At 36.7% G+C, this 23,921-nt stretch overlaps 1 protein-coding gene across 1 annotated transcript; it reads right to left on the bottom strand.

Annotated features, from left to right (window-relative positions):
- Positions 1 to 5,636: 5,636 nt before the first annotated feature.
- On the bottom strand, positions 5,637 to 13,494 carry LOC141389580 (aminopeptidase N-like). Its single transcript, XM_073961290.1, has 5 exons — positions 12,928 to 13,494; positions 8,256 to 8,411; positions 7,715 to 8,186; positions 7,324 to 7,562; positions 5,637 to 7,158 (listed from the first exon to the last, which is right to left on the bottom strand). The coding sequence occupies exons 1-5, from the start codon at positions 13,482 to 13,484 to the stop codon at positions 5,706 to 5,708; spliced, it is 2,877 nt and encodes a 958-aa protein (XP_073817391.1). The 5' UTR covers positions 13,485 to 13,494; the 3' UTR covers positions 5,637 to 5,705.
- Between the last annotated feature and the right edge of the window lie 10,427 nt (positions 13,495 to 23,921).

The raw sequence follows: 23,921 nt of genomic DNA, 5'->3' as shown, positions 1-23,921 counted from the left end.
CAATCGCTGTCTCAATTATGACGGTAGAAGTTTTTTCAGTGTCCAGTCCATACTTCTTGATGCATCGGCGAATTGCTACAACAAAGCAACTTTTTATACCCTACACCACTATGTGGGGAGGGTATTATAAGTTGGTTTTGGCCAAAAAGTTTGTAACGCATCGAAATAATGGTCGTAGACCCATACTTATATATACCAAAATGAATGTCTCGACGAGCTGAGTCGATCTGGCTATGTGTGTCCGTCCGTCCGTCCGTCCGTCCGTCTGTCCGTCTGTCCATCTAAACCTTGTAATCACGCTACAGGTCGCAATTTTGATCGGATCGTCACGAAATTTTGGATATTGATGAGGGTCCCGGAGGGGAAGAAGCCTATTGATTTTGGTGATGGTCGGATAATATTTAGGGGTCGGAAAGGGCAAAAAACTTAGGTGGATAAAAAGACAACGTTTTTTTCCAAAGCAAATAGCTCAGCTTCTATATGGGGTATACCAAAAGCAAAACCTGAAAATGAAAGTAGAAAATATAACCTTTCTAATGATGTAAAACTGGTGCTCGTAGGTGATCAAACAACGAAGATATCACAATAGTAGCAAATAAAACCCCAATTTTCATTTATGCTATTTTAATTATATTGACGAATATCACAGCTTTGGTTGGAAACTTTCCAAAAGCAAAGCCTGACTATGAAAGTAGAAGATCCCGTCTTTACAATGATGTAAACTATGTCTGCGTTGGTAACCAAATAACGGAGATATCGCAATAGTCGGTAATACATCCCATTTATCCATTTTTTTGGAAATCACGCTACAGGTCCCAATTTTGATCGAATCGTCACGAAATTTTGAGGGTTAATGGGGGTCTCACAGAGGAAGAAGTCTTTTGATTTTGCTGATGGTCGGATATATTTAGGGGTCGGAATGGGCAAAAAACTTATTTGGAGAAAAGTCAGCATTTTATTTCAAAGCCTATATCTCTGTTTCTTTAAGAGGTATATCAAAAGCAAAACCTGGAAATGAAAGTAGAAAGTATCACCTTTACAACGATGTTAAGTAGGTTGTCGTAGGTGGTCAAATAGCAGAGATATGGCAAAAGTCGATAATGCATCCCATTTTCCGATTTTTTTGTAATCACGCTACAGGTCGCAATTTTGATCGGATCGTCACGAAATTTTGGGGGTTAATGGGGGTCCCAAAGAGAAAGAAGCCTATTGATTTTGATGATGGTCGGATAATGTTCAGCGGTCGGAATGGGCAAAAACTTATTTGGAGAAAGGTCAATGTTTTATTTCAAAGCCAATATCTCTGTTTCTTTAAGAGGTATATCAAAAGCAAAACCGGCAAGGAAAGCAGAAAATATAACCTTTACAACGATGTAAAGTAGGTTGTCGTGGGTGGTAAAATAGCAGAGATATGGCAATAGTCGATAATGCATCACATTTTCCGATTTTTTTGTAATCACGCTACAGGTCGCAATTTTGATCGGATCGTCAAGAAATTTTGGGGGTTAATGGCGGTCCCACAGAGAAAGAAGCCTACTGATGTTAATGATGGTCGGATAATATTCAGGGGTCGGAATGGGCAAAACCTTATTTGGAGAATGGTCAAAGTTTTATTTCAAAGCCAATATCTCTGTTTCTTTAAGAGGTGTATCAAAAGCAAAACCGACAAGGAAAGCAGAAAATATCACCTTTACAATGATGTAAAGTAGCTTGTCATAGCTGCTCAAACAACAGAAATATCGCAATAATCGGTAATCCATCCCATTTTCCGTTTTTTTTGTAATCACGCTACAGGTCGCAATTTTGATCGGATGGTCACGAAGTTATTTAGGGATCGGAATGGGGAAAAACTCATGTGGAGAAAAATTCAAAATTTTATTCTTTGTGAATATATCGATTTCTAGTAGGGTTATTTCAACGGCAAAGCCTGTCAATGGAAAAAGAAAATATTACCTGCACATTGGTGTAAAGTAGGTTGGCGAAGGTGGTCAAACAAGGGATATACCACAATAGTCGGTAATGCATCCAATTCTTCCACTCTACAGGTCGAAATTTTGATCGGATGGTCACAAAATTTTGTGTGCTTATGGGGGTCCCAGAGAGAAAGAGGCATATTTTTTTGATTAAAAACCAAAATATGTTTGGTGGTAGTCGGATTATGTTCCCTAAAATAAATGTTTACCAGTGAAAAGCTTATGCACAGGGGTAGTGGTGTAGGGTATCACATGGTCGGCCCCGTCCCGACTATAGCCTTTGCTCACTTGTTTTGTAATGTAAACTGTCAAAATTTTCGCCAAAAGGTCTCTTGTTGTCTCTTTTTATCGCTTGTGTTTGTCTATAAAGTGTAGACATGCTATCCCTTACTTACCGAATCATATGGTTTTTTGTTTTGATTTTTCATGGCGAATTCATAGTTTTTTGACGTTTTAGATTTGATCAGCTGGGCTGAGGCATCTACCTTTCTAATTGTACCATGGTCTGTCTCGTCGAGTGGGGTGGGGTGGAAACGAACCTCGACGCGCAGAAAAATTAGTCGTCGAGTGGGGTTGTAAAACGAACCTCGACGCACCGTAGAAATAGTATCTGCCTCGTCGAGTGGGGTGCAAACGAACCTCGACACGCAGAAGAATTAGTGTTTGTCCCGTCGAGTGGGGTTGTAGAACGAACCTCGACGCACCGTAGAAATAGTATCTGTCTCATCGAGTGGGGTGCAAACGAACCTCGACGCGCAGAAGAATTAGTGTTTGTCCCGTTGAGTGGGGTTGTAAAACGAACCTCGACGCACCGTAGAAATAGGCTGACTTCATAAATGCAGTATTTACATTGCAAAAAATGACAATATCATAAAAACATGAAGTAAATATGTGTGGCAACACTGACATTGTCAAAAAAGAGACGTGTCATTTTGCTGCATTCATGAACGCACACATTGCTTTACTTTTTGTAAAATTCCGTTTTTTGAAAATAAATTTAATATATTGAATAATTACCACAAATCCGCCATTTCTAATAGTTCCTTATGTATTTTTCCTGTTTTCTTTGCAACTGTCAGTTGGCATAACAGTACAAAAGAAATGTCAATTGGTGTGCAGTCCACTTGGAAACACTGCACAAATTCGGCAATTGCTGCGCAGTGTGATGTGTCGCGTGACATTTATGAAGTCGCGACGATGTCAATAAAAAGACATGCTGCATTTATGAAGTCGCGACGATGTCATTTGACACATCATACTGCATTTATGAAGTCAGCCATAGTGTCTGTCTCGTCGAGTGGGGTTGGAAAACGAATCTCGACGCTCAGAAGAATTAGTGTTTGTACTGTCGAGTGGGGTTGTAAAACGAACCTCGACGTTTCGACAACACCTCAGCGCGTACCCGACCGCCACTGCTACATCCGGACGCCGTTGCTGTGCTTACGTCGCTGCAAATTGCCGTGCCTCCAGCATTTGTCGGTCCACTACTGTGCCAAAACATATGCCAATTGCACAGTCGTCATTCAACGAGTCGCTGCCATCCGTCCTGACGTCAGATTCATCGAGCCGCTGCTGCGCTAAAGCCTGTGCCTACCGCCTTGTCCCCTATTTGCTGTATCTCGCTGTCGTCGTGTACAAGCCACATCAAACCTGACTCGTCCAGCATATCATCTCGTGCCAAAATTTCTTCATATAAACCTGCCCGACCATCTATGTACCAGTATATTGAGTTGTCAGAACAACGATGCAGTGTTAAATATGTGTAGTGTTAGTGTGATAAAAATAGTTAATAAAGTGTGTTTATAACGTATTATGAAAAAAGGAAATGAACTGATGTGTTTCTCTCTCTAATGTCTCTAAATCAAAATGAATTTTTGTGACGACCTGGGCCTCCCGCTGAGCATACCCCAGCTTCAAAGTGAAAACACGTCGTCACACTATGTTAGTCCATTCCCTCCTCCGCAAAACTTTTGAACTTTAATCCTAATCCACATTCTTGTCGGCCAGTTCAAATGTCCAAAAAGTGCCACAAAATTCTGAAAAGACCATAAATACATTCGATCTGCCAGTAGATAAAAGTTCCAATTCACATAGGCTGAGGGTATATCTCTGCCGGCAAAACCGACTGATACTTTTTTACTTGTTTGACTCAAGCTTACCGAAGAGGGTATTTTAAGATAAATTACGTTCAACTATATTTTTATCAGTCCACAATATTCTCTGATTTTATTGAAAATTTAACTGACAATTTTTGTAGCTATGCCTTATCGCCAAATTATTTTTTTTTATAATGTCTATAGGGTCTTGTATTAAAAGAGAACGTTTTGACATCGAAATTGTTCAGGAAATGAGGATTTGTGTGCATAAGTAAAATTAGATTTGCAATTCGGCTCTATTTACCGGAGACCAACGTCTGTAATTTTACATTTTCTGTCTAGATCCTTTATATTTACAGCGTGTTCAGTATCTTGACATTTATCCGTTACAAAATAAATAGATGCTGCGAATAAAGGTTGTTACAACAAAAATTAAACCGATTCGAAGGCAGGTCCTCAACTGAACTTTTCTGAAACTTTGAAATTTTTATCATACTTAGATGAGGTTCTAGTATGGACTCAATCGGTCCACTCCTTCGGGTACTTCCCCACAAAAGTTTAAAATTTTTCTGTAAAATGGTGTGAACGATAACTCTCGAAAGGAGCAATCGATTTGGTCCAAACTTTGCACGTCGTATTACTCCTTCCAAATATAGATTGGGTTCGAATATGGACTATATTGGCCAACTCCTTCCCACACAAAATTCGTATAAAGTGAAGTTTAACAGCTTCTCTTGGATCATTTTGATATTTGTTACAATAAGTTGTCAATGCGGCTCCCTTTTCGACGGTACATTTTATTTTCATTTTTTCTTGCGCACCACCCAAGATGGCAAATCCGCAAGATATTTTTTGCAGGGAGTTTCTGATTGGTGCAGACATTGCACATCATATTATTTCATCCAGTCATGTATCAGGTTGGAATAGGTACCTCCCACACAGAATTCCAAAAAATTGAAGTTTAAGAGCTCCTCTCGCATCGTTTAGATTCTTTTTTCGGTAGGTTGTTCTAGTGACCTATTTAAAACGGTACGATCTTTCTCTGTCAGCTCAGCTGACTGATACTTTCTTACTTGTTTTAATTATTTTTAACTATTTAGTAAATAAATTTTCTGACCACTGAGAAGTCCATAAAAAAATTACAGTCAATTTAGGCCGAAAATGTAGATAAAATCTTTCAATTGCCTGAAATTGGGTGGTACCGATATATAGGCGATACACCAAAATCTGACCCATGTCCACAATTTTTGGTGGGGAAATTACTGTACAATTGGGAGATCCAAATGCCAATTCGGACTAAAAATGAAGACAAATTTCTCAAAACACCTGAAATCGAGTGGTACCGCTATATGAGGGCTTTTAGGAAAAATGAATCCATAGTGCTTTTAGTTTCATATTCATGTATTGCCATCCAAAACTGAAAAGTGTGCAAAGTTTCAGATCAATTCGTCAACTGCAAATGTGCTAAAAATGAGTTACTAGATTTGAACTAAACAGACAGGAACCAAAGCAAGTTAAATAAAACACTGTAAAAATATAACATGTAAAGTATAAAGGCACAATATTCTTTTATTTTTTTTCTTAAATCGTTTTTTTATTTGTTCAATATTATCTACATCATTAAAATTAATATTATTTAAAACCATCTTAGTACGAAAGTTAAAAGCACCGTGGCCAATGACACCATGGACAATGTTAAACTGGTACTACCACTTGTGCGGAAGTTACTCATCCATGATAAGAAAGGATCACGATTCGACATAAGCCAATTGTAGTTGCTTTCAATTTTAGATTTAACTGCCATCTCCAGATCACTGTTAACATAGTTGCTGCTTTTGACCTTATCCACTAACTTCACAAGTTTTGCCTCTTGATCGCTGTTAACCACATAGGTGGCCATACCACGTATGGCAGCATCCAAAGGTTTATTACTTCCAGTTCCCAAATCACCATAGTCTTGCCAATTGTTATTTAAAAATTCAATTGCAGCATTAAGACCAGCTTGACTACGACTATAGGCAGCACTGAGAATTGCCAAACGTTCCGAAATACGTAATTTGTTGTTGCCGTCAATTGAACTGCTCAAGAATGTATTCAAATGAGAATCACTTTCAGCACAACCCAAGGAAGAGATGTAGGAATTGCGTAAGGCTTGGTCATTGGATGACATTAACTTATCGAAGACATAATTGAATTGTTTATTGCTACCTTCTTTTAGTGCGACGCAATATATTTGGGATTGAAGATTTGGTTCAATGGTTACACCATTTTCCACTTCATCTTCGAATTTCTTGTGGACTTCTTGACAGTAATTATCTATGCCTGCCATACAGGCCAAATGGATGATAATGTTGCGGGTATATTTGTGATAATGTTGTTCACCGGCATCTTCATTGACACCAAACTTTTCATAGGCCGGTTGTACAATATAGGCCAAATAGGCTCTGAAAGCATAATAGTTGTCATCGTTAATGAAATAACGATGGAAGGTATCGAAAATACCCTTTGCCGTGGCCCAAGGTGCATACTGATCTTCGTTGACCAAATAGGTTAGCATTTCCAAGAGTGTGGAATGAGGCAAACCATTGGAGAGAGTAAAACGATAGGCATCATGCATTAACTGGGCCCGATTGCGTGGATGCACCTTATAAGGTTTCTCTACAAGTCCTTGGATAATTAGCTTCCAATTTTCTTCATCATAGTTAATGCGATAGAAACCAGTGGATTGCTTATTCAAAATAAGCCAATCGTCTTTGGATAATTTGGCATCCACAGTAATGTTGGATACTTTCAGTAGATAATCGCTGGCTTCAGTGTCACGGAAATCAGCCTTGGATGCACTGGCATAATTGATGGGTATATACCACAAATTATTGGATTCTTTGTCAGGATTATCGAAGAATGCCTTTTGACTGACAGTAAAGGAACCATCTTCATAATTACGGCCAACAGTGAGTAGAGGATAACCACCTTGATGTGTCCAGGAGCCCATCATATCTTCAATAAGGGCGGGTACGGCATAATTCTCTTCTTTGGCAGCAATTTGTATGGCATCGAACAAATCACCCTCCTTAGCGGAAGTGAATTGACTGAAAGAAAAAATTTAAAAATGAAATATTAAAAGCTATAGGAACTGACGGATCTGGAATGAAGGAATGTATGGGTGGCCACAACTCATGTTATCGGCCATCCTTGTCGACTCTTGTGTGTCTCATTATTCTACTAGTATATCGTTTTTAATGCCATCTACTTACTTTGCATCCAAATAATTGTGTAGGCCTCGTTTGAAAACTGGATCGGTTAATGCATGATTCCACATATTTAAAACTGAACCAGCCTTAGCATAGGACACATCGTCGTAGAGGCTTGAAATTTCGGCGGGTGTCTGAACGTAGTTAGTCATAGGTCTGGGATTATCACTGGCATCGCTATTCAAGGCGGATTGATAGTCATCAACATGGTATTGTTGCCAAATACCCCATTCGGGGAAGGCCTAAGAAATAAATAAAATAAAAAAATGAAAATAGTGAAAATACTGGGAACACTTAAAGAGAGTTTAATATAGGTGTGAAGCTCATATTCAAAAAAAAAAAAATCAAATTTTGATTTTTTAATCAAAACATTTCGAACACTTTTCAAACATACCTCATCGGTTGCCTTCCACGAGAATAGCTCAGCAAATCCTTCCTTTAACCACAAATATGTCCACCACTGGATGGTAACATAATCACCAAACCATTGATGACAATATTCATGGGCAATAATGTTGGCAACACTTGTCTGGGTATTGACCGTAGAATGCCCCGGGTTATATAACAAATATTGTTCACCATAAGTGGCCATACCCCAATTTTCCATAGCACCACCTTTGTTGGGTATAGCAGCTTGATCCAATTTTGGCAGCGCAAATTCAACATCAAAATATTCAGCTAAACGTGCTGTAATCAACATTCCCGAAAGCAAACCCCATTCTTGTTCATTTTCTGAACCAGGACGAGAATAGAGACGTTGACGAAGGCCATTTAATTCACCTTCACTGTATTTAAAATCGGATACAATGAATGCAACCAAATAGGTGGGCATATTTGGTGTTGTTTGGAACACTGTTTTACCGTTACTGAAATAAGAGAATTTAAATCAGAATGTTTTTTTTTATAATTTTTGAAATTTGTGGGGCAAAACTTACGTGGTGGCTGTCTCATCTACAGGCATATTGGAAATGGCGGTATATGCTGGACTGTGATTGATGGTAACTGTGAAAGTGGCTCTCTTACCAGGATCATCGTAACAGGGGAAAGCATGACGGGCATTGGTACTTTCGAATTGTGTGGCAGCCAAGGGTCTGCAAAGAAAAAAGGTGTGGTTTATGAAAATTAGTTGACACAAATAAAAGATTTTTAATTTGACGCTCGAGTTGACAATTTATGAGTCATTATAGCTTTGTTCCTTTACTTTTTTAATGGTAAGGGTGGTAAAAGAGAAAAGTGTCAAAATTGCTCAAAATTGCTCTCTCATGAACATTTTTACCAGAAAAGTAAAGGAACGGAAAAATGGTAGATCTGGCAGCAATGACAAAAAGAAACATAAAAAATCAATTTTCGTCTTTTATTTCACAGTTTTTAATTTAGTTTTGTCAGCGTTCGACTTTTTCTCCTTTTTTTCGTCCATTTTCTTTTTTATTTTACCTGCAGAAATTTTACTGGTAGCCTGTGGTAGAAGAGAAAGCCATTTTCGCTCCCTCTCCACGCTCACTCTCTTAAAAATTGCTTCCAGTTTTGCCACTTTTCGGAGTTAAGGAACGCTTTGCAGGTTAAAAATGGTAAAAATGGTAACCTCAGGTAAGTAAAGGAACACAGCTTATATATATCGCCGTATGTTACAGACAAGAAAATTGGGCTTATCTTTCCTTTACCGACCCACCTCAGAAAATTATGAAAAAATTACCACAGATAGTTCTTTTTATCCCGATTCCAACCATGTATTGCTTTTGTTGCGGAAATGTATACTTCCCGAGATATGGGCCTCCAAAGTTCCACAAAGACCCTAGTCTAAAATGTTGGCAAACCTCTGCAGAAAATTATTAAAAAATTACCACAGATAGTACTTTTTACACCGAATCCAACGATGTATTGCTTTTGTTGCGGAAATGTATACTTCCCAAGATATGGACCTCCAAAGTTCGACAAAGGCCCTAGTCTAAAATTTTGGCAAACCAGCGAAGAAAATTATTAAAAAATTACCACAATTAGTGATGTTTATACTGATTTCAACGATTTATTATTTTGTTGAAGGGTATGTATTACATCCCGAGATATAGGCCTCAAAAAATATTAAATTCAAAAGAAAATTTTGTTCCCGTTCCTGAGATTTGCACCAGAAAGTCTTAAATCCCGGCCGAAGGCCGTCTATTCAGAGAAAAATATTTAACTTAAAAGAAAATTTTGTTCCCGTTCCCGAGATTTGCACCTGTCCATAGGAGAAAGTCCTAAATCCCGAGCGAAGGCCGGCTATCTAGAGAAAAATATTTAACTTAAAAGAAAAGTTTGTTCCCGTTCCCGAGATTTGCACCTGTCCATAGGAGAAAGTCTTAAATCCCGGCCGAAGTCCGGCTATTTAGAGAAAAATAGGTTAGGGCCTTTGTGAATTTTTGTAGGCCCATATCTCGGGAAGTATACATTTCCGCAACAAAAGCAATACATGGTTGGAATCGGGATAAAAAGCACTATCTGTGGTAATTTTTTCATAATTTTCTGCGTTGGGTCGGTAAAGGAAAGGAGTTCCGAAAATTGTATTGCATTTCATCAATGCGTATAAGGCAGATCTTCGTACAGTGGTCGAAAATACTGATCCAGCGACGATAAATTAATAACTTCGAAACCAATCGAGATATATTGATGACGTTTTAAATATAAGTAGTGTAATCTGTTGGTACTATTGGACCTGATATAAGCAATATCAGGTCTACTTTTGACATAACGTCCACATATTGCTTGTAATCCCGCATTTCGTCTAATCAGGGAATAGAAAACCTTTTCCCCAAAAATTTTGGATATAGTTAAAAGTTTTGATATAGGCCCCAGGTAACTGTATATCCCGATTTCAATTTTATATTTGTAACTCACACCGTCTACTATCAATTAAACATAAATGTTAAGGAGGGCATATTACGATTGTTTTTCCGTTTGTAACACATTGAAATAATCATTTGCGACCCTATGAAGCATATACGAAGGCTAGTAGGTAAGTCTATGGCTTAGGCAATACCAACTGTTGCCAGGCGCCGTTTGACATTTCCATTTGAAAGTTTGACATGTTGTAGCCTAAACGTACTCAATATGGTTTGACGTACAACCATGTGTTGTGTTGCTTAAGTGACTTAAAAACTCAATTTGAGTTATACCCTCAGCCTATGTGAATTAAAACTTTCATCTGTGGACAGATCGACACAATTGTTGAACTTTTGTGGCCATTTTAGAGTTAAACTAAACAAAACAAAACAAACAAAATATTAGGAGATCCAACGTTTAGATAAATTTGGTTGCCCCGTTCAAGGGATATCGTGCATACCATTTTTGTGAAATTTTTTAAATATTAGAGAGAAGTACAGGAAGTTGTTGCCAATCTTCGAACTGAAACTAAGCTTGGACAACGTTTGGGCTGTTTTTCCAGGATGTATGGACTTGCCACTGAAAAAGAATTTACCGTCGTAATTGAGGCAGCGAATGCAAGTTGCTTCAACGGAAATCAAAATGATTCGTGAGCAGCTCTTAAATTAAATTTATCCAAAATTTAGCGTGGGATGTACCCGAATGAGTGGACAAATATAGTCCATATTCAAACCTGATATACATATGACAGATGCATTAGGATATGTAATGGACCAAATCGGTCATTTCCTTCAAGAGTTATCGTGCGCACAATTTTTCCGAACATTTTTGAACTTTTGTGGGGGAGGTACCTGAAGGTGTGGACCGATATGGCTTATCTTCGAAGTTATAATAAGTTTGAACAAAATATTATGAAGGCCAAATTTGAACCGAGTCTGCAGATCCGTTCAAGGTGTCATAGGGGTTTTTGCACTTTTAAGGCTATTTGCACAGGAAATATGGATTTGCCCCAGATGAAACTTGCACCGTCGTATTGGGGGCGGTAAATACAAGTTTTTACAACAAAAATCAATTCGATTCGAAAGCAGGTGCTAAACTGAACTTTTCCCAACTTTTGTGTGGGAGGTACACGAAGAAGTGGACCGATTGAGTCTATATTGGAACCTCATCTAAGTCTACTAGAAATTTTACAAAGTGCAAGTATGGACCAAATCGGTTACTCCCTTCAGGAGTTATCGTGCGCACAAATTTTCCAGAGATTTTCGAACTTTTGTGGGAGAGGTACCGGTAGGAGTGGACCGACATAACCCATCTTCGAACTTAAACTAAGTTTGGACAAAATATTACGAAAGCAAGTATATTTGGACGAAATTTTTTTCAGACAATTTGGAGCCGATTTAGCCATTCCCGTCCGTATGTCTGTCCGTCTGGCTGGTGCGAAACTATCTAACGGATCAACCGATTCGAATCAAATTCTGGGTCGCGTAATATTTTGTCCAAAATTAGTTTAAGTTCGAACATGGGCCATATCTGTTCACTCTTTCGGGTACCTCCCCCACAAAAATTCAAATTGTTTTCTGTAAAAATGGTGAGAACAATAACTCTCGAACGGACCAACCGATTTGGTCCATCGTATTATTCCTTCCAGATAAATATGGGGTTAGAATATGAACTATATCGTACCACTCCTTCGGGTACCTCCCACACAAAATTCGGATAAAGTGAAGTTTAAGAGGTCCTCTCGGATCGTTTTGAAATTTTTTTCAGTAGGTTGTCCTTGCGGCTCCCTCTACGGCTGTACAATTTTTTTCTTGAACAAGTCCATACTTCCTGTGATATTGACCTATCAGCTGCAAGAAACCCCGACGGCACCAACCGAAATGGCAAATCCGCAAGATAATTCCGATTGGTGCAGGCTTTGCACATCGTATTAGATCACCCAGTCATGTATCAGGTTGGAATATGAACTATATCGGTCCACTCCTTCGGGTATCTCCCACACAAAATTCGTATAAAATGAAGTTTAAGAGCTCCTCTCGCATCGTTTCGATTCTTTTTTCTAGCGGCCTCATTTACAACGGTACAATTTTTTCCGGAGTAAGTCAATACTTCCTAAGATAATGACCCAAAAAGCTCCAAAACCCTGCCGGCACATACTATAATGGCTATGGTGCAAGATAACTGTAAAACTTGTTCAAACATTTCTTCCAAACTTAGTTTAACGTAATTTAATAATTCGAGTCCTCTATGAAGAAGTTTGGTTACTAAAAATGTTTGGTATATGTCAATGATTTGATATAGCCCCACATTACGGTACCTACACATTTTAAAGCAAACTCGTGATACAAAATCAATATATTTTATATACGGAATAATAATTGTGTTTGGTTTGGTTATGTTATTTTTTCTGGACAGTGACTGAGGGTGTATCTCCGTCAGGACAGCTGACTGATACTTTCTTACTTGTTTTTGATGAATATTGGATGAATACTCAATAGACTTAAATTTTATATAGATTTAGATTTCTGACGGTGACCCCGACTGAAATTTGTTTAGGTGTTTATTTTCACTCCTGTAGAAGCCGATTGGATTTTACAGACCAAGAGTATATCCGATAACATATGTAATTAATTTCTACAACGAAGTGAAACTACGAATATGTTGGTTTCCCCATGCTGGTTTTACTAAACAACTTTGTTAATACATTCATATATCCATTTAGTGCCTCAAATTTTTACTTAAAAAACTCACCTCTCGTTGCCATCAACATCGGTATAGGTCGTCATATAGAAACCAGCATTATCATTGCGGAGCACACCATTATAGTTCACACTCAATTTTAGTTGGGAATTCTTGGCGAAAGGTGTTTCAACTTGTCGTGTTAAAATTAAAAATTCGCGCTGGCTTTCATATTCAATATTTAATTCCTCAGGCGATTCATTGCCATTTTGTATCGTAGCCGTAGTGAAACTTAATTGACGTGCATTCAAAACAATAGAATTAGTTTCTTCAACAACAGTCAAATCTATTGTCACCACTCCGGTAAATTCACGAATACCCTCATCGACTCTCGTGGTCAAAACAATGTCATAGTGTGAGGGTATTGTGTTGTTTGGTAAACGATAATTGAGATCTTCTCGTGGAGTTGCCAGCGATACCGGTTCCTTTTCGATGGGAAATTTAAAACGTGTGGCAGATTCAACTGATCCTGCCAGAAGGAGGATTGTAACCGTTAAAACTACTTGTAGACGACCACCGTTCATGTTGTTTATTTGCCAAATACCAACATGACTATGAACGTCAGTCATGGCATTGTTGGACCATTTATGACTTCGGCGGAATGGTTTTAGATAAGCCAATTGACATGTCCATTATCAGGTTCTAAGATTTGCTCGTTAACGTCGATAATGTTAACTTAATCAATTATTAGTTAAATGGAAATTTAGATTAGAAAACGTTTCAAACGTTCCAATAGACCTTCCAATGTCATATTTATCCATTGATGACATGTTGTATAAAAATCGTAATATACAAAGAATCATATGTCATGTCTAGTTCAATAATTTTCACACTTTGTCCACAAACATTTCACATTATGAAATGTACAAACACCTGAGTTCTTCAGTAATTATCTTTAGATTTTTTTTAAATGACAGAAGTTATATCAAAATTTAATGTGACATTTTCAAGTATTTTTGGGGGAATGTATATTTATGATAACTCTTCTTGGGTTAGGTAGGTGTATTTAATATATTGCATGATTTGTAACATTAATACATCGCTCTTCAATATGAGGACTGGAATAATCAGCGTTCGAAAATAAACAGTATCTTAACATAAGGTAATGTATCAGGTACACAAAAATATTTTTAGCCTATTTTTTTTTTTCGCAGAATTATTGTTGACCTTTGGACTGTATTACTTCTTGATTTTGTTTGGCTCAAGGTCAGAAAATAAAAACAATAAGTTTTGTTTTTTATTTTATTTTTATTTTTCCAATATTTCGACCTTCTCCGAAGGTCATCATCAGGGAATTTAAACTTTAAAAAGAACAATAACAATATTTTTATATAAATATCAAACAAAATATTTATAACAATAATTACATTTTAATTTTCTATCCTTAACGACAATATGGACATCCTATTTCGGACACGAGAGTATTACAACTAAACTAAAGCTTTTTATGTTTTTCTATTGCATTTCTGTAAATTTGTGCACAGTGTTCGGTATCCATTTTATAGTTTAACCGATTTTCCGATTTTTCCACTGGAGATGCTTCACATCATAAATGTGCCAGTGGAAAATCGGTTAAACTATAAAATGGATACCGAACACTGTGCACAAATTTACAGAACGGTGCGAAATGTATAAAAATTTTGGAATTTTTACATATATTTTGAAATTTGAGGCATTAAATGTAGTTTTTCGAGTTCATTATTTCTCCAAATATTTTATTCTTGGCCTTGTCTACAAATTTGCTTCAGAGGTCAGAAGAAGATTCGCATTGGTTTCAGAGATATAGCCTCGATATTCTTTAAAAACTCAATATTTAACCATTTTTAGATGGGGCCATAAAATCCGAGCTGGATCTGACACAACAAAACCAAACTAGGGTTTCTTGTCTTTTGGGTCTGTACTTTCAACAAATTTTCAATTCGAATTGTTTGCACAAGATCACCTTAAAAATGTTGCACAGTGTTATCAATAATAGTATATAGAACATATTTGCAAAAAAGAAGAATATGTATTGGAATATAAAAGTTACAGTGAAGTTTTTAAATATAGAATTTTTGACGATTTGTTCCATATACACACTTATGACACAAATGTGAAATATTGTACACCATATGGAACAAAGTGACAACATTTTTTCCATCTTTGCCTCAATAAATTAAAAACTTCTAAATCGAATATTAAAGTTCTGATTTTTGAAATTTGTTTTCAAACTTGCAAGTTTTTAAAATATTAATTTAACTGAAAAAAAATTGTACGCTTTCGCGTCGAAGCGTGGATATCTCGGAAACTAGAGCAGACAGGAGAAAGCCGACCAAAAATTCAGAAAGAGCATACCGAAAAACCATTGAAACCACATGTATCTCAAAAAGTCAAACATGGTGTATGGAACACTTAAGAATGACACCGACGAAATGGCCAATTAGAGCTAGTTCGGTAAAAAATCGTCATTTAATCGATGAAATGATGAAATGGTCCTGACCAGCTTAGACTAGGGCTTATCTCGGTCTCTCTTTCATTATACCCTCAGCATTTATGCTAATGAGGGTATATACACTTTCATACGGGCAAAATGAGCTTCATCGATATAATGGTATTAGACCCCCAAGTATGTTTGGACGAAATCGGTTTCAGACAATTTGAAGTCGATTTAGCAATGTCCGTCCGTCTGTCTGTCTGTCTGGTGCGCACGATAACTCTCGAACGGTTGATCCGATTTGGTCCAAATTTGGCTTTCGTAATATTTTGTCCAAACGTAGTTTAAGTTCGAAGTTAGGTTATATCGGTCCACTCCTTCCGGTACCTCCCCCACAAAAGTTCCAAAATGTTCGGACAATTTGTAGCCAATTTGGTCCATACTTTGCACATTGTGAAATTTCTACCAGACATAGATTAAGTTCCAATATGAAGGACTCAATCGGCCCACTCCTCTGGGTACCTCCCACAAACAATTTTGGAATAGTTCAGTTTAGGATCTGCTCCCGAATCACTTTTATTTTTGATGTAACGACTTGTATTTACTGTCCTCCATGAGACGGAACAAGTTTCATCAGGGGCAAGTCTTATACTTCCTGAGAAAATAGCCTGAAAGGTGCAAAAAAACCCTATGACACAGTGTTTAGTGGTTGGAGCGCAAGATAACACTCGAACGGATCTGCCGTTTCGGTCCAATATTTGGCCTTCGTAATATTTTGTCCAAGCTTAGTTTAAGTTCCATGATAATCCATATCGGTCCACTCCCCCACAAAATTTCGAAAATGTTCGGAAAAATTGTGCGCACGATAACTCTTGGAGGGAGTGACGGATTTGATCCATACTTTATACATCCTAATATATTTACCAGATATAGATCAGGTTCGAATATGGACTACATTTGTCCACTCCTTTGGGTTGCTCCTAGGGATACGCATTAGCAAGCAAAAGTCGACTTTTCGATCTTTTGATTCTTAGTTAAAACTTAACTCAAAAATCGATCTTTCGATCTTTTGATTTTTACTTAGAACTCAAAAATCGATCTTTTGATCTTTTGATTCGTTTGATCAAAGTCCTTTGTTGGATAAATCCGATACCATCAATGTCAATTCGATTTTTGCAGATTTTTAAGTGCAAAAATCTAAAAATCATAATAGAAAATCAATCTTTTGATTTTCTATGAAGTTAAAAATCGACTTCGATTTTCAGATTCTTCAAATCAACAAATCGAGGAATCGATTACTCGAAAATCGACTTGCGTATCCCTAGTAACTTCCACACAAAATTTCGAATAAGTCCACTTTAAGACCTGCTCTCGAATCACGTTGATGCTTGTTGAAGCAACTAGCATTCGACGGCAAAAGTTTTTTTAGGGGCAAGTCCATACTTCTTGAGAAAACTGCCCGAAAGGTGTAAAAAACCGCTATGGCACCATATGTAGTGGTTGGAGAGCACGATAACTCTCGAACTGATCAACCGATTTGGTCCAAAATTTGGTCTACGTCATATTTTGTCCAAACTTAGTTTCAGTTCGAAGATGGGCAATACCGGTCCACAATTTCCAGCAATTCCCCAAATATTTTAAAATTGTCTCTAAAATGGTATGCACGACATCCTTTGAACGGGGCAACCAATTTGGTCTAAACTTAGGACCTCCTAATATTTTGTCCAAATTTAATTTAGCTTCGAAAATGGTCCATATCTGTCCTCTCCTTAGGGTACCTCCCCACAAAAGTTCAAAATTTGTGTCTAAGTGCAGTTTAGGGTCTATTCGAAGATTCTTTGGAAATTTATACCGATGCTGTTCGTTGTGGTCCTGTTTACAGCAATATTATGTTTTCCGCGGACAAGTCCATGCTTCCTGGCATACTGGTCCAAAAGTTATACGATGACCCACTGAAGTGACCAGTAAGCGCGGTATATATCGAAAAGATATGACTTACAAAATAAGATCCACTTCCGTAATGGAAATGTTGGTCCATTCCTTCAAGTACCTCTTTTGTACACTTTTATCCTAATCCACATATTTGTCGGCAAGTTCAAATGTCCAAAAAATGCCACAAAATTCTGAAAAGAACCCCAAATACATTCGATCTGTCCGTAGATGAACGTTTCGATTCACATAGGTTGAGGGTACATCTTTGTCGGCACAGCCGACTGATACTTTTTTACTTGCTTTAAATAGACAATGACCTACCCGTAGTGTCACCTGAGGAGCTGCCTTTAAACCCCTTTAAAGGTAGTGAGCTGCGTGTTAACCCATAAGAACGACAAAAAGTGGGGTTGGCGTCGGGTAGTAACCCAATTCTATAAAAAAAACATTCCGCTATAAACCAATAATAAAATCAAACTCCCCAAAGCAGCTGGGTTAATGTGAGAAATATGTCAGGTTTAACTTAAATTGTTTATGCTATTGATATACCACGCTATAATGAGAAGTTGAAATCAAATATTGTGCTAAACCTATCTAATTTGGCAAAAATGTCATTTTTATGCCTAAATTCAAGGTACCTACTTCAATTAGCGGCTAGAATATGTTTCTTTTTGTAAATTTCAGAATCATTTTTGATTATTAAATAGAAAACATGTTCCTTTTATGCATAATGTTGATATTTGATATGGTAAGAGTCAGTTATAGAGTATGTCGATGGCGAAGCTACCCCATGGGTGGGGAGGCTTCGCCACTTTTTAGACATTTTGTAAATTCTCAAAAATAATATTTTAAAAACAAAATTATAATCATTTATATATCAAAACTTATAGTCAAGACATGCTAATATTCTTACCAAAAATAATATTTGGAAAAACTTTAATGATGTCGATATGAGAACATTTTGAACAAAAACGTGGCGAAGGCGCCCATGTTACCATACATATTTTACGAAAGCTTAGCAGAAACATATGACCATATTCCTGTCTAAAATTATTTAAGCGATTTTAATGCCAAAATTGCAAAGGAGAATATCTCAGCCCCAACAGTCGGGAGGGAAATTCAGTCTACAGAGAGAAACCTCCGACAATGGAATGAGACTTACGAGGGCAGTTCGGAAACTTCTTAGCCTAGCACAAAAAGCGCGGTATAAACAGAAAAAAGTTAAGTGTTTTGGAATCTTCCATCTCTGTTATGAACACATGTTAAATTTTGTTTCGATCTGGCAACTCCTTCATATAGAAACAGGTGTTCAAAAAAGACGCATCCGCAATTTTTTTACAATGGAAAAATTAAAAATGCGTTCTGTCATTAAATATTTACATAAAAAAGGTTTATCGGGACAAGAAATTCATAATGATATGGTGAATGTGTTAGGTGAAAGTGCTCCTTCATATGCAACAGTAAAAAATTGGGTTGCTGAATTTAAACGTGGTCGTACAAGCATTGAGGATGAACCACGTAGTGGACGTCCAAAAAGAGCAACAACAACAACAGAAATTGTAGCCAAAGTACATGATATGGTATTAAATGATCGACGAATAAAAGTGCGTGAAATTGCTAATATCATGGGCATCTCAAATGATCGAGTCCATATAATTTTGCATGAAGAACTACAGATGAAAAAGCTTTCTGCAAGATGGGTGCCGCATTTGTTAAGAGTCGATCAAAAACGCATAATAATGAACATTTCTCAAGCTTGTTTGGATCGTTTAAAGCGAAATAAAATGGATTTTAAGCGTCGTTTCATAACTGTTGATGAGACATGGATCCACCACTATACTCCAGAGACAAAAGAACAATCCAAACAATGGACTGAAGTTGGAGGAAGTGCCCCAAAGAAGGCAAAAACAATTCAATCGGATGGTAAGGTTATGGCAACGGTTTTTTGGGACTTCAAAGGTATTTTATTGATTGACTATCTGCAAAAGGGTAAAACAATAAATTCAGAGTACTATTGCAACCTTTTGGATCAATTAAATGTACAATTTCGAGAAAAACGTCCTGGCTTACAACACAAAAAAATAATTTTTCATCAAGACAACGCACAAGAGTGTTTTAACAATGGATAAAATCAACGAATTAAAGTACGAGTTGCTTGACCACCCACCTTATTCTCCTGATTTAGCTCCCAGTGACTTTTACTTGTTCCCAAATCTAAAAAAATTCCTTGCTGGCAAGCGTTTTACCTCAAATGAAGATGCAATTACAGTTGTAAACCACTATTTTGAAGACCTTGAGGAAAACTATTTTAATCAAGGGATAGAATTGCTAGAAAAGTGTATTGAACTGGACTAAGTGTATTGAAGTTTCAGGAGATTGTATTGAAAAATAAAAATATTTTTGAAAAGCTAACTATTCTCTTTCATTGATAGGCTAAGAAGTTTCCGAACCGCCCTCGTAGTAGTACCAGATATTTAATAATTGTTTCACAAACATCCCATAAGGGACAAGGGAGACTTCTCTCATATCCATGAGTGCACCCCGATTCATATTAGCTCAATTACATGGGACCTACAGTTTATCGCCTAGTCCGAACGGAGTGTCTAAGACACCACTTTTGTAGAGAAGTTTTACATGGCTGAAATACCCAGGAAATGTCGCCAACATTACTGAGGGGTATTTTGCCACCGTTGAAAAGAATAGTTTAATAAAGGTAATCAAAAACCTCATTTTGAAAAAGTGTCCGATTTCACTCAGAATTCCCCCATATAAGGTCTCCAGCGAATATTTCGATGTATTATGGTGGAGGGTATAAAAAGATGCGGCGCAATATACACCAATAGCTACATGTTACTTGCTTATTCCGACAATATTGACATCATGGGTCCATCACTAAAAGAAGTAACTGATACATTTGCGAAGGTTGAAGTAGAATGACCAAGTTGTTTTATAGAGGCGCAATACGTTCAAAGAATTCGGACCAACTGAAGAAGTTGGATCCAATAATTTTAAGGTACCACCATAAACGAAATAAGAAGAAGAACTAAATAAAAAGATGCTACTTTAGCTTAAGTAAGCAGTTTAAAAACGAAGACACATCTCGTCAAACACTTTACAAAACACTGCTACTATCCGTGCTAATGCATGGTGTCGAAGCCGGGGTAGTTGCGTAAGCAGATAAGACAGTGTTTTGTGTGTGAGAAAAATTCTTCGAAACATCTACGGGCCTACAGTGAATATCGGCGTCGTATGAAATTTAGGGGTGTATGGCAGTACACGCAGAACTGGAAGTCCAAGGCTTCGATGCAGTCAACAAGTGAAAAACGAAATAAAACAAGTAAAAAAGTGACTGACACTTTTTTGACAGAGATATACCCTCAGCCTGTGCACGGAGAAAAAAACGCCTATCTAACATATATCCCAAACATATATTTGTTTGCCATCAGTCCCAAACATAACATATGTTTGGGTCCTGCAATCAAATATATGTTTGGGTGCAAACATATTATATGTTTGTGTGCAAACAAATTACATATATGTTTGGGTGAAACACATTGAAATGTATGCTCACTTGCTCTCAGTAAGCGCTCACTGGCTATCTCAAAAATATACACACATTAAATAATGGTGGTTTATTGAAAGGCATAGAAAAGAAGCAAAAGCAACAACAGACACATAGGTACATAAAAAGTTCCAAAGAAATACATAACAGACTTTAATAAAAGAAAAACTGAATGGAATAGTTTATAAAACGTGGCACTTTTAAAAAGAAAAAATAATATAGAAACACCGTTTAACGCTTCTCCTTAGTTGTGAAAAAAATAACACATTTTCCTCAAAGTTGAAATCATCAGTGGGAATTCGGCATCTGGAATCAAATGATTATATAATGTAATAAATGGGTATATCCACATTTCAAATATACATATGTATTAGGCCGGGGCGATTTGAAAACCTTAATGGGCCCTTCGCGTTTCTGATTCCTGGGATTGAACTGAATAAAAAAGTCCACTGGACCATATGTCTACCGCGAAAATCGAGCCTCCCGATTTTGACTTTAAGTTTTTAATTGGAGTTTTTTGGATATTTTGGAATATAACAGCCAAACCATTGAGACTTGCGACTCAACACAAAGGCCAAAATTGCAGCCAACACAATAATTAAGAACTCTCTAGTACATCGCAAAAGTATTGGAATGCTCCTTCATGCAGTTTTGGTCTTGATAAAGTGCACATTTGTCGGCAAATATCGATAAATGACATTGTGCTACAAAAGTTGCCCAGAAAAATATTCAAGCGTTCTGTTACGAAATTCTATCGTGTTGGGGTCCATGGACAACGAAAATACTTTTGGTTCGGTTGAGTCACTTCGTGAAGGAGCATTCCAATACTTTTGCGATGTACTAGAGAGTTCTTAATTATTGTGTTGGCTGCAATTTTGGCCTTTGTGTTGAGTCGCAAGTCTCAATGGTTTGGCTGTTATATTCCAAAATATCCAAAAAACTCCAATTAAAAACTTAAAGTCAAAATCGGGAGGCTCGATTTTCGCGGTAGACATATGGTCCAGTGGACTTTTTTATTCAGTTCAATCCCAGGAATCAGAAACGCGAAGGGCCCATTAAGGTTTTTTTCCTTCCCCACAAATCGCCCCGGCTTAATATGTATGTATATGAAAAATGTATTGATGTAATTACCAATATTAAATGCGACTTCTTCCTGGCTCCGCGAAAAATGGCCCCAATGCAAAATTGACCCAAAGCAAAAGTGCAAAATGACCCCAAAAAATTGTGTACATTACAACAACACGCAATTTGGGGCAGTTTTTCACAAATTTGTGGGGTATTTTTACACCAAAAAATTGGGGCATAATTGCATTTCAATAAAAATGAAATATGACCCCAAACATTAAAAATGCAAAAAATCCCCAAAATTATTTTCTGTCGATGTTTTGGGCCTTTTGCGTTTCTGAGATATTTTTCAAAAATTAAAATTAAATTTTACAAAAATTTGTTTTATATTTATAATCGTACAATAGCAATTTACGTTTTAGTCCGTTGTAAAATATATCAACTTTGCAAACCATTTATTCTTAGATGTTCTGTGGAAGTCGTAAGAAGTGTGAATTTGTAATTAAAAAAAGGAAAGAAAAAGTACAGAGTGCGTATTGGAGAGCATTTGATGTTAGTATTTTTATAAGATAACTGAAATATTATAATAAATAATAGATATTATGAACGGTTTGAAATCGATTTTTATTTGTAATACTTGTGAAGGAGCATTGGTGAGATTGTTTTAAAAATCGCGCGATTTTTAAAACAATCTCACTAATACTCCTTCACAAGTATTACAGATAAAAATCAATTTCAAACAGTTCATAATATCTGTTTTTTTTAATTGATTTCAAATTTGTGAATGAGCATTGGTAAGATTGTTTTAAAATCGCGCGATTTTTAAAACAATCTCACCAATACTCCTTCACAAGTATTACAGATAAAAATCGATTTCAAACAGTTCATAATATATGTTTTTGTTTTAAAAATTGATTTCACCAATGCTCCTACACAAGTATTACAAATAAAAATCGATTTCACACAGTTTATAAAATCTGTTTTTATGTGAAATAACTATGCAGGGAAAAGATTGTATGATTAATAAATTGGAGAAGCCACTAGAGAAAATTAAAAAATCGCGCGATTTTTTAATTTTCTCTAGTGGCTTCTCCGATTTATTAATCATACAATCTTTCCCCGCTTAATTATTATGTATTAAAATAGATTCTAATTTGCAATATCATACAAGTTACTTCAATTGTATCTGTTTTAATTGTGTCGATATATTTAGATTTTTATCAGAAAGTTAGAAGAAATGGTGTGAATATGTATTATGGAAGGACAATTTTTAAATTGTTGTGATGCTTCCTTGCAAACAGTTAAAGTGTTGTTCAACATTGGGTAAATCGAAACATTGTATTTGTCCTTACTGCATAGAAATTGTAAACGATACTATGGTTGATTGTTTTTATATTACCAACAAAAATTATAAAATTTTTGGGGCGAAATTGCATTTTTTATTTTGGGGTAAAACTTCATTAGGCAAAATTACCCCAAACTTGGGGCAATTTTTCATTTTATTGTTGGGGCAATATTGCATTATTTTGGGGGGAAATTGTTCGAGGTATATTGGGGTCAAAATTCATTATACAGTTTCACCCCAAATTTGGGGCCATTTTTCACAATGCCTTTTGGGGCCATATTTCCTGGGGCCATTTTTCGCGGAGCCCTTCTTCCTTATCCAAAAAAAATATTTCTATTCACCTTTTTGATTCAATTATAAAATGTATTGCGCATTTTATTTCCTAAAAAGCTCCATTTCTTTAAGAAAAGACATAACACTGATTTATTCACCCACTTTACCGTCTTTACTCAAAGATTGTATTTAGAAAACTGAAGAAAAAAGAACAATATAATTAATACCATTTTTTTCTTTTTCTCTTCGCTTGCTACGTTGGTTAACAACAACAAAGCACGAAACGCACGTGTCTTACCGCATACACACCACCAAAGCTTCTGCGTCTCCTATTACACAATACACGAAGCTCTTTATTATAAAACAGCATTCCGCATCCGCGAGAGCCCTGTTGTTACTCTCTTTGACAAAAATCCTCT

The sequence above is a fragment of the Musca autumnalis genome, unplaced genomic scaffold (genome assembly GCF_047663935.1).
Source record: "Musca autumnalis isolate F117 unplaced genomic scaffold, ASM4766393v1 scaffold_1, whole genome shotgun sequence".
Taxonomy (NCBI): Eukaryota; Metazoa; Arthropoda; class Insecta; order Diptera; family Muscidae; genus Musca; species Musca autumnalis.
This window is presented reverse-complemented; position numbering and strand designations above follow the sequence as displayed.

Bases quoted from the DNA above. Each gene is read 5' to 3' on its own strand.
- LOC141389580 (XM_073961290.1), bottom strand. From the start codon at position 13,484: ATGACTGACGTTCATAGTCATGTTGGTATTTGGCAAATAAACAACATG. The intron at 8,412-12,927 runs GTGAGTTTTTTA...TTTTCTTTGCAG, and splicing joins GATGTTGATGGCAACGAGAG to ACCCTTGGCTGCCACACAAT. The intron at 7,563-7,714 runs GTATGTTTGAAA...TTTATTTCTTAG, and splicing joins CGTGGAAGGCAACCGATGAG to GCCTTCCCCGAATGGGGTAT.